Here is a 12301-nt window from a genome sequence, read left to right as displayed (position 1 = left end):
AACATCTAATCCGCCTTCTACATAAGTCTACAAATATTTAAAGTGAGTTGTCATCACCTGCCAACCCTACCACAAATCTCTTCTCCAAGAACCTTGGTCCCTTAGATGCTTCCCCAGAGGACCTGGTTTCAAACCTGTTTGTCATTCTGGTCACACTAATCTGCATACATTTGACTATACTTGCCTTCACCTGTGATATCTAGAACAAACATAATTTTATCACTGTGACATGACCAGGGCAAACAGGTAGCATCAGCATCCCTTTCTTTCTGAACTCTATGTGCTCAAAGGTTATATTGCTCTTTTGGTGTCTCCTTGATACCCTTAAATCCTGGTATTCTTGCTCTTACAATTCCTAGTCCCATGCCATATGTGTTACCCCCTTAGTGATGTGCACTCCATCCTGTACTTGTACACTTAGCATTTGAGAGGTAGTTGTGGGTCCTTAAATGTATCCTTAGTCAGTTTCATCCTGTAAGATTCAGATTTTCTTGCCAGAATGTGAAGATCTTCTTGTATCCTCCAACATATTCACTATTCCTCCCAGATTTCTGTCATCTTCAAATAAGATGAACCATCTCTACCCAAGTTATGGAGTAAACTAAACTAAAGGGGACAGCACCAAATTGTCTTTCTATATTCTTTCATCATCATCCTTCAGATAAGGATGTGTATCATTCTTTATTTTGTCCATAAAAAAATCACAAAACCACTTGATCAATGCCTGATAGACATATACCAATGCCTATCACACAGTTTTTGGGTGACCCATCTCTGGAAGAAGAAAATGAAGTGCACCTGACATGCCCTATTTCACATCAACGGTCCTGTTCACTTTCTCTTTGACGTGTTCACAAAGCAGCATCCTAATAGCCCATTCTGTGATCTTCCCCACGTCAGCACTGAGCTCATCCTGCTACCGTTTGTGAAACCTACTTCTTCGCTTTTTTGAAAACTCAAAACATTTGCCATCCTTAACTGTCTGGCTACTCATCTTTTCCACAGATTCCTCAGCAATTGATCATGATTTGATGTTCTCTTTTTTGGCATTTCTCAGTTTCTGGGAGACACTGTCGAACCAGAGGGCTTTCATTCATTTTGGGTAACACATTCTACCATCTTGGGTTTTTGCTGCCCCTGCCCTGTCACCTTTCCATTCACTTCAGTCCTGAGACCATCTCTTTGACTGAGAAGACAGGAACAAAGTAGGAGTTGAGAAATAAGTGGTTTCTTCTTTTATATTATCCCAAAACATCATACAGAAGATCCCAGGAAACAAGCTTAGACTTTTCTTTAAAATTTCCTTGCTTCAACAATATAACTAGAAATAGATTTTTATTGCTCCCCTACAGTATTCTTTACCATCTGAGTTGGGTCAACTTGACTGGGGTCAACTATAATTCCATTTTCATAAAACCCTCACTTTCATCCTTCAATTTTGAAGGAAATACTCACTGACCATCATACTCTCCTTGAGTTGGATTCCTCCTTGTTCTCTCCTGGTCCATGTAACATATGTTGTAGCATACGTGGTAAGGATCCAGTGAGGATCAATGAGTATTTATTAAATGAATGATGGATATAGGGCTAATATGTAGGACTAAAGAGAAGGCAGGCAGCATCTTCAGCAAGGAGAAAAAGAAACATGAGGAGAAACACTCAGTTTGTGGAGAAGAGAGTAAGCAGGCCGTTTGCCTAAAGAAAAAGCATTCCCACAAGAGATGACGGAGATATGCTGGCAAGGTCATTGCATCACAACCGTATGGACGTTGAATGCCAGCTCAGGCATCTGGATTTTATTCTGTTTGAGAAGGGAAAATACATGTGCAAATATGTGTTCTAGACTGTGTTGAGCAAATAAAGTTAATCTGCATCTTTAAGTTGTATTGGGATATATGCTGTGAGGTCACCAAATTTGATGTCAAGTAAGTCTCCAGTCCAGAATGTTCTAAATATTCACAGTGGAGCTGAGGTCATTTAGGCACCCAGAAAAACAAATTCCTAAATCAAAATTAAATTTTAATTGCCAGATGAATAAATGTTGCTCAACTGATCTGAATGCTTTACTATCGATCGGTTTATTCATTTCAATAATCTTTTAAAATGGCAGGCCTTTCTAAATTTGGGGTGGGGGAAGCAGTTTCAGATGACTTTTCAGAGAAATAAAATACAATTTATGGGATTGACTATAATACTTTATCACTGCTACCATAGAAACCAACAGCAGTTCTCCTCCTCGTTGTAACATAAACCTTATATAAAGGAATTCCTTCCTAATCTGGGTTCTTGTTAAATGTGCTCATTGGCAGCAAAATGTGATTCAAGGTGTCTGCCTGGCTCTTGAATACAAAATGTCACATTTAAAAATAGCCTATAAACATGCATGTCATTAAAGCATTTATTTGCTTTAGTTTCAGGTACATAAATTCCTGGCGTTTCTGCTTGAAAAGTCCTGACAGCTGAAACAGCAGGAATTCATGAACTAGTAAGTTATTCTTAGAAAAGCCATTCAGCGTAAAGTATGTTAACTGGGCTCCATGTCTCAGTTCTGAATAAAAAGAGGGCACCACTTGCCAAATTGTCGTGTTTCCAAATTTCCCCTCACATTCTCCAAGCAAAGAAAAAAGTGGGTACTAGAGGATGGAGTTTAAGGTCAGCAGCCTAAGTTTAAAACATGGGAGTTAAAACTCTAGTTATTATTTAAGGAGTTTGAGTCTTAATGTCAGTGAAGGCAGATAGATTGTACGTATCCGATGAGTTGTGCAGATCATTGATTTTACTTTTTCTTTCCTTTGACGTATAAGACAAAAGCATAGGTCAAAGTCAAAATTTGCAACTGCACCCATCTCTTCAAGATGTGACAACATGTAGGTAAAATGTGGATTGCACTCTTGAATTAATCATCTTGAATAAAATGAAAATAACACTCATGAGGTATTGAATTTTATATTTAAGAGGAATTTCAATATACCTACATTAGAGTGTTATGTTCTTTTTCTATTTTTATTTGCTACTGTAACATAATTGACCATCTTAACTTTCATCACATCAGTCCAAGGGCTCTGAAAATGCTAAAACAGTTATTGATCTGTGTGGGTGGGTTCATCCTATTCATAGCAGAACCTTAAACCAAAAGCAGAATTTATGCTACACTGTGAAGCATCTTGCCACAGACATGGTACAAGGGTGGGGGTTTAGGATGGCACAAGATCACACTAGGTTTCAAGTTGACTTTGCAGGATTGAAATGGATGCTTTGTGTCTCCCTACAGTGTAATGCACATGCTCTGTAGTACCAACCCTTTCCACATGGTGGTACACAGAGAATATTTGTACAGAACTTTGGGTAAAATATTGGGTTTACTGATAACTGGAAGCTGATTTTGGCTTTACCTGGCTATCTTGAGGTGTGAGGGAGTCAGTATCCTGGAACTCCTGTAACACATTCATGACCCAAGAAGGCAAAGGCAAGGAAGCTCTGTTAGGGAATAATTGTGGTACAACAAAATTCAAAGTGCAGCCAGGTGCTGAATGAGCATGTGCTGGACTAATAATTTTACAGTAGAGTGTCATAACAATTAATACAGTGTTGTGGCTGGGTGCAGTGGCTTACACCTGTAATCCCAGCACTTTGGGAGGCTGAAGCAGGAGGATCATTTGAGGCCAGGAGTTCTAGACCAACCTGAGCAAAATAGTGAGACCATATCTCTAACAAAAATTTTAAAAATTAGCTAAGTGTGATGGCACACAGCTATAGTCCCAGCTACTTGGGAGGCTTGAGGTGGGAGGGAGTATTGCTTGAGCCTAGGAGTTTGAGGTTGCAGGGTTGCAGTGAGCTATGATCACACCACTGCACTCCAGCCTGGGCAATAGAGCCTCATCTTGTCTCAAAAAAACAAAAAACAAAAAAACAAAAAACAAAACAAAACAGTGTTGTATAATATTTTAGGAATTAATTCAAATCAAAATAAAAAAATGGAAACCATTCAAAAGACTATGTAGTGATAGTAATTAGTTACTATTAGTGTAGATATAGCCTGTCCTGACAGCCTTTAGAAAACAGGAATTAAGGGCTAACCTCTCATTGTATAATGAATACAGGATATGGAAATTATTTACTTAGATACTCCTGCCAGTACTATGATTGAATCAATACTGTATTGTTAAGTTGCTTTGGAAGTTAAGTGAATCATGATCCTGTGAGTTGAAGTTGGCCTACTTGCCCCAGTTCACCTAGTGATGTTCTGAGAAACCCTGAGCACATCTCTAATTCCCCTTGTGCTTCTCACTTTGCATCTTGAAATAGAAAATAATAAAACTTGCTCCCCCACCTCCCGTTCGTGGGAATAGAATGAAGAGAATTGAGGAATAAAAGGTGCAACTCTGTGCTGAAAGAGTAAGAAAGCTTAGCAGTGAGAGGCTGGCTAGTCTCACCTGCCTGGCAACTCCTGCTGGTCAGAACAAGACAGCTGCCATGGTTCCAGTTTGCGGAAGCCAAGACTAGCTCCTTCCCCAAAACACCAGAGTGCAGGGGTAGGGATCAGAGATGCCCCAATCTCATTGCATGGGTACTGTGAGGACAGCATGCATTTCGCTAGTTCATGGCCATCTCCAACTGACAACATCTCTACTCTCCAGCATGAGAATAGGACCTTGTACTTTACAGGCCAATTTCACAATTGTCTTTAGGTTAAGAAAGTGGAGAGCACCTTTGACATCCTAATAAAGTTCATAAACTATAATCACTTGACTCTTCTATCTTATTCCTCCCAGATTTCTTCAGCATAATTGCATTAGACACATATCCAGGAAAGCATTTTTTGGATTATTTAATCTGCAAATATTGTGAGTAAGCTCTTTATCATTATATTATGGGTATAATTTTAAGTTAAGACTAAAAGGGTAGAATGATACTTTTTCAAGGGTTGACTTAGTTGTAGGGAAATGGGAGGAACAGGTTATCACAAAGTACTTAGATTAGTTATTACACTGAAAGGACTATTAAAAGAGTCCTACTTTTGCCAGAAGACATGTAAAAGCTCTTTTCAACCTTGTCTTCTCTGGCTTGGATCACTTCCACAATATATTAGCCTTTTGAGTTTACTAAGGATATGATCAAAAAGGACAAAAGCAAAAATTACTCCACAGAGTGAGTCATTATACTCTTATCCTCTAATACAATGTAATATCCCAAAACATTATGTTTGGCCACTTCCCTTACCCTGGGCCTAGTGTTGCACACACTGGACTTGTGGCTATCTGTACCTCCTGGCCCTCCCTTGATTTCTCTGTTTATCCATCAGAGCGCCTTCACGAGCAGATGTCCATACTTTATAATCATCATCAGTGGCTTATATTCTAATTATATGTGATGAAAATGGAGCATTGCGTTTGCCTAATTAACTCTCCCATGCTTTTTGTAGATATCTCAACCACAACTGCATTACGACTCTCAGACCTGGAGTATTCCAAGACTTACATCAGCTAACTTGGCTGTAAGTATTCTAGCTTTTATTTCCCCCATAAAGGATCATAGTCTTAATGATGTACAACAGTGCTCATATAGCTTCCACTTATTGATGTATCTTGTTTAGTATACTTATTTTTCTTTTCTTTTTTTTCTGAGACAGAGTCTCAACTCTGTTGCCCGGGCTAGAGTGCTGCGGCATCAGCGTAGCTCACAGCAACCTTAAACTCCTGGGCTCAAGCAATCCTTCTGCCTCAGCTTCCTGAGTAGCTGGGACAACAGGCATGCATCACCATGCCCGGCTAATTTTTTCTATATATATTTTTAGTTGTCCAGCTAATTTCTTTCTATATTTTTTAGTAGAGACAGGGTTTCGTTCTTGCTCAGGCTGGTCTTGAACTCCTGAGCTCAAAGGATTCACCCGCCTCAGCCTCCCAGAGTGCTAGGATTACAGGCATGAGCCACCGTGCCCAGCCTAGTATACTTATTTTTCTGATTGTCACATAATCTGGAGCACTTTACCCAAGCAATTCAGACAGTGCCACATCAAGTGGTAGTTGTGTGGAAAGGAAGCTGGTCGTGCTTTTCCAAGTGGCCTTCTGAGCCCAGCAGTAGGCTTGCTAAGCCGTCCCTCCGTCCAGTGTTCACAAAGGGCCGGTTTCTTCAATCTCAGAACACTGGCATTTGGGCTCACATAATTCTTGACTCGGGCGGAGGGCCGGGGGTGGGGGAGACTATGTCCTGTGCATTATAGATGTTTGGCACCATCTTTGGCCTCTACCCAATAGAAGCCAATAGTCTATCTCCTTCCCCAAGACTTGTGACAACCAAAAATGTCTCCAGACATTGCCAAATGTCCCCTGGGAGGAAAAACTGCCCTCCATTGAAAACCACTGACCTACAGAGGAAGCAAGTTCAGGATTTGTTCTGATTTCCAGAGCATCAGAACAAAGTCTAGCAATATGGTAGCTCATGGCATTTCACCACTTCCCAGGCTGAGCCACCAGTGCACTCCTTGCACTCCATTGCAAGGAGTCTCATATCAGACGTCTGTGCTTTCATTAGAAAAATAAGCAAAGGGTGGTTAGAAGGTTCTCTGTGTTGTTTGCCCATTTTCTGCAAGTTGGCCTGGTCTGGGGGAAAAGGCCAAGGCTTGGCTTCCTCCAGACCCTGTGTGTGCCTGGCCCCATGCTTAATCTCTCTGGGTCTCTTTTTTCTCATCTGTGAATTATAATTCCTTTTTAAGAGGGAGGTTGTAAGGATTGCAACAATATTTCTCCTTAGTCTAATTTCTTCTACCAAAATATATTGATAGTTAAAAACAACGGCTTGAATTTACAAATATTTTCAGTCTTTCACCTGCAAAGCTCTTTATGAATGGTTTGACAGCAATTCATTCATTTGTGCAGACTTTATTGAATACATCATTAAAGCACCGTGAGACCAAAGAACCACTTATGATTCCCTAAGAATTTTATTTTCATCCATTCTTCATGTGGTTAATCAGTAGGCCAGAGCATGTACAGAGCCCATATTCATTCCGTATGTGCCACTGGTGCTGGACCCAGGTACTCAGATGTAAAGGATTATAATTGTGGTCTTTAACACCAGTGGGAGGTGGAAAGTGAACAATCAGAACCCAATTCAATAAGTGCTGTGATGGAGTTGCAGCAATTTGGAGGAAAGAGTTGCTCTAACTACAGGATGAAGGAAAATCTCCCAGGGAAGAGACACCTGAGCCACATGTGGAAGGACACAAAGCCCCAGTCATTGTGGGGAGGCAGGATTGCCATGGGCCTTTTATTTTTTCCTGGTTTTATTTGACAAATATCTCTAACAGTGGGATGTTCTTTGAAATGTTTTGTCAGAATTCTAGATGACAATTCAATAACCAGAATTTCCCAGCGGTTGTTTACTGGATTAAATTCCTTGTTTTTCCTGTAAGTATTCATCCACCTTTCAATACATCTGTCTATAAATTACAATGACATCTAATACTAGCTTACAAAAAGAGCTTTAAAAAAAATCAAGCCCATTTTGCTTTTTATTAGTCAAAACCTCTCCTGTATTTCCAGCCAGTTACTATTGCCACTTTCTGGCCATGATTCAAAGGGAACAGCCAATCAAATTATAATGTATATTTTAAGCCTACTAGTTGATATTTTTTTGATCCCTTTTAATTTCCTTTAGTCCTGAGTCATGTTTTTATTTGCAGAGGTTTACCAAAGATAGTATTCATTTTTATATCCTAACTACATTTTAGAATCTCCCAGGAGGTCAGTTCCAACTCCATTTTTTAACAAAGGAAAATGTGCCCTTGCCCAGGAAGAGTCATGGAAAATTCCAAAATCTTTGTCCTACCAAGAGAGCTATTCTTGCAATTATATTTTCACCGTTTATTAATACACTGGAATGATTTATCAGTAGGGGATTATTGTGTTCCTTTATAGCTGTTCACATAGCATCATTATTTTTCCATTTGTCAGAAGGGACCACAATATCATAAATTAATCATGCAACTTAACATGCTCATGAGTTGTTTTCTGTCCCTAAATTCCCTACCCCAACCCCTGCCATCACTACTTAGATTTAATGCAGTTTCCAATGAGGCCCTTTAATTTTAACCTTCTCTCCTTTCATACAACACTTGGCCCTTTAATTTTATAGATAATTAATGGCTCTCATAAGAAGTGATGAAACTTTGGATGTACGGCACTGGAAATGATTACATATGTGAAGTTTACAAGGAAAATTACCATGAACCTAAAAATTATTACTCAATATATGCTTTTGCTTCATCTCATAAAATTGAAGCTCTGACTGGGGTGGGGGGCAAGGGCAACATACATCACCTAAACATTTGTACCCCCATAATATGCAGAAATAAAAAATAAAAAAAAAACTATATACATTTATTACTAGGATATGTATCATATTTATGCATTCATAGATTCTTTGACATCTGTTTCCTAATCCTTGCCATACACATATTTAAAGACCATTTGGAAGAAGTAGTTATGTACTAATATAAATTCTTCATCCTGATGTATTGATTTTAGCATGCAAGTTAATAAACTGTAGAATAATAAAAATACTGTCCTTAAAGTGGCACATAATTTTGTTTCTAATAATATTTTCTTTTTGTAAAGGTCTATGGTTAACAACTACCTAGAGGCCCTTCCCAAGCAGATGTGTACCCAAATGCCTCAACTCAACTGGATGTGAGTATTCATGTAGGATTTCATTTGTTATTTGCCCAGATCAGGGAAACTAGCCACAGAGTTAATACAACATTATCTAAAAAGTCCATCTAGGGTTTCTCACCAAAACCAAAATCTGATCATATTATTTCCCTGGTTTAAAAATCCTGTGAGGGTTCCCAAAGGTGTGGGGATAAAGTTTAGTCTTTCCCCTTGAGCACCCAAGACCTCATTTTCTGTCCCTTATCCCATGTAGTCTCTTTCCCTGCCCCTCCTCCACACACCCCTTTCTTCCAGATGTGTAAAACTACTGTTCCTACAATCAAGTCCCTAAGCATATACTGTTCCTTGAACTTGAAAATCTTGCTCCCTTATTCTCTTGGCTAACCCCAACATTTCCTTCAAAAGTCAACGTAAACATCACCTTTAGAAAGCTGTTCCTGACACACCAACCCATTTCAGCAGCTGCCTTTGTCCTCCCTTTGCATCAGGACTCTACCATGCCGCCCAGTTCCTACACCTCACACCTGTCTCGGGGCAGTATCATCATATAATCATTGGGTTATCTGCTTGTCTCTCACATACTTACATAAGTTCTGGGAGGGCAGAAACCGATGATATGATTTGCTACTCCAGCATTAGGACGATGACCAGCACATGATAGATGATCAATAAACCTTTGTTAGCTGGATATGCTAAACCATTTCCACTCCCTGTTAGGTTTTAACCAATACTGGTCTAAAACATTCATTTAAGTTACCCCATGACTTCACCACCACTACCCACTATTCTGTCACATACACCATGGTCTCCTGCAGCACCCAGGGCTGTCAAGGCCATTGATTTCCTACCTTGTGAAAATGCTGTTTGTACCATCCTTAGAACTCTTCTCATGGTCAAATCGGAGAACTCTATATCCACAAGGTAATATAGTTTTTGATTCTCTCTGAACCAACTTCAAAATTTCTTCTTACAACACTATTAGAGTGTTGTGTTTATTTTATTGTTATGTATTTTTTATTGTTATGTATTTATTTATATATCTGTCTGTTATCAAAGGGCTTTTAAAGCAATAAAGTCCCATGTGAGTGTGCCACTATTAAAAATGGAAATAATGAACTGAAAACAATGAGAATAAAACTTGTTAAGAATAGGTGAAAATAAAATACTCAGAAACTAAACAACTACACACACACACACACATACACACACACACACAGTGGAAAACCAACAGGAAATAGTAAAGAGAGCAGGAAAATATCAGGGCCCCAGCCTGCTCCCCCTCCCCAAAATTCGCATCAACAACAAGGAGGAGGTGAGGAATTCTCATTTTCACTGTAGGTTTAAAGGCAGGAGAAAACCGCCCTGGGGAGGCTTCTCTTCTTCCCTCACTTGCTATCGAGTGGGACAGTTGCTCTCACAACTCCAAAGTGTCATACTTGTGAACACATGAGAAATATATTTTCTATTCTATTTAACAATATTTGGACGTGTAAGAAAGGATAGTGTTTATTATTTTTAATCAGAGTATATTGAGTGAAAAAATATAGAGTTCCTATAAGAATTTCCAAGATGGCTTTAAAATAGGATTTAAAAGAAAATGACAAAGGGATTAGAGATTTTAGTGTGACCCATGAGAAAAATTCAGAAGCAGAAAAATATTTGGGGAAGATTGTAGGAAGCTGACTATAAAGAGAAATTAGGAGACTTGGCAGAAAAGTTGGCTTTTTCTTATTCCCCCACACTACTCAGAGTGGGAATGTCAGAGTGTTCTTCAGGTTGTTGCTCAAGTACGTGGGATGCCCCTGTCCAAAGGAATCACCTGGCAGAATGAAATGTCCCCACTCATACTTCCCCAGTGTCAGCATGCGTCATAAACAACAGCAGGACCTGCTTAGACGCAGATGGTTGGACCTCAGTCCTGGAGTCTCTGATTCAGTAGGTCTGGGGCAAGAATCTGCATTTCTAACAAGTTCCACATGGCACTTAGGCTGCATCCCTGTTCCCTGCCAGACTGAGCACACTTGGCATTAGCATCCTTGAGGCGCATTTTGGCATCACGCAGAATGGGATTCACATCCTGACTCCGGCGTTCAGTATATGCAAGATGACATTGGCCTCAGTTTCTCTTACAGCAAAACAGAGGCACAAATATCTACCAGATGCTGGGGAGAATGTGAGAATATAATGATCAGTGAGTCCATGGATACAGTAGTTAACTTTCTAGGCTTTAGATTCTGACTGATCTGGGTTAGGTCAATCCTATCACTGACTAGCTGTGTGACCAGAAGTGAATCTCCAAGAGCCTCTGACTCCTCTTATGTTAAATGGGGCCAATGATGCCAACCTTGCAGGAGTGCTGTGTGATGCATTCAGAACAGCACCTGCCACTGTTAAAGCCCAATAGATGGGAGTTTATGGTGGGTTGGGAAATGTTATAATTAATAGCATGGTGTTCAGCACAGCAAGACACTAGCTTACTAAATGTGAGAACACAGTTCAGAACTGTTATATGAACAAAAAATATCTCTAAAATTTGGGGCCACGTGTGGCCTTCTGGATCCTTGAGTGCAGACTTTTGAGTGAATCCAAATTTTACAGTAGAGTTTGGATTCAGTCGGGGGGCTGTACTCGGAGATCTGGAGGGCCACATGCGGCCTTGAGGCTGGAGGTTCCCCAGCCCTGTGTCTAAACATACGATTTGTACAAAAATACTAAAAATATTAAAAATATTTTTCCTCCATGACTTTCAGGGATTTGGAAGGCAACCGGATAAAACATCTTACGAATTCCACATTTCTGTCCTGTGATTCACTCACAGTGCTGTAAGTATACAATGGACTTCAATAAATAAATGAGTGGAAACCCAGTAGATATGAAAATTAAAAGAAAACATTGACAAAAAATTTTAAAGTAGTGTTTTGTTTACAGCATTGGTCTGAAACTGCAATACCAGAAATGCACACATTGATTTATTGATTTTGATGTTGGGGCTGAGCCTTAAGTTGCCCACCATTTAGCACTCCAGCCGCTGTCCTTGTTTTTAAAGGGAGTCATCAGTCTATGACCTTCTCAGCTGCACTGGTACCTGAAAGTTCCAGTTTCCTAACCCCATGGTCACCAATGAAATGAAATAATATATGTGAAAATGGTTAGCTCTACGATGATTAGCTGTTACTGCTAATGACTCTTATCACTGGATGTCTCTCTCCCTAAAAAAAAAAAAATTATAATTTCGTGCTAAAGGAGAAAACATCTAATGTATTCTGATTGGCCAAAGATTCTGACTGGTGACTGTGATTGCTGACTATGATTATGATTTTATTGGGGGGCGGGAAGGCAGATGGATCAGTAAATCGGGACATTTGCCCTGGTACGCTTCAAAACAAGTGTTTTGGTTTTGTTGTAATTATAGCTTTCCACATTTAGTAAGCACTTAGCCATGTTTGTTGATTGGATGAGTGATTGGAAAAAAGAACTGAAAAAGGAAAATTAGAAAGAGATGTGTTCTAAAATAATCAGAATCCAAACCCAGTGTAGCTTTACAGATCACACTCAGCATCTCAAATTGCTCATGACAGCACTTCCTGGAGAGAACCTGGGGTTGTCCTTGGTGAGAAACTCCTGCCTTAGGT

General features: G+C 39.6%; 1 protein-coding gene across 1 annotated transcript in view; it reads left to right on the top strand.

Moving 5' to 3' along the window:
- The window catches only part of RXFP2 (relaxin family peptide receptor 2), a 55832-nt gene that overhangs the window by 27096 nt on the left and 16435 nt on the right, over nucleotides 1-12301 (top strand). Inside the window, exons 6-10 of the mRNA XM_045566826.1 lie at nucleotides 4773-4844; nucleotides 5423-5494; nucleotides 7335-7406; nucleotides 8616-8687; nucleotides 11420-11491. Of these exons, the coding sequence (XP_045422782.1) occupies nucleotides 4773-4844; nucleotides 5423-5494; nucleotides 7335-7406; nucleotides 8616-8687; nucleotides 11420-11491 (360 nt within the window). The remainder of the gene's footprint in view (nucleotides 1-4772; nucleotides 4845-5422; nucleotides 5495-7334; nucleotides 7407-8615; nucleotides 8688-11419; nucleotides 11492-12301) is intronic.

The sequence above is a fragment of the Lemur catta genome, chromosome 13 (genome assembly GCF_020740605.2).
Source record: "Lemur catta isolate mLemCat1 chromosome 13, mLemCat1.pri, whole genome shotgun sequence".
In the NCBI taxonomy this organism is placed as follows: Eukaryota; Metazoa; Chordata; class Mammalia; order Primates; family Lemuridae; genus Lemur; species Lemur catta.
This window is presented reverse-complemented; position numbering and strand designations above follow the sequence as displayed.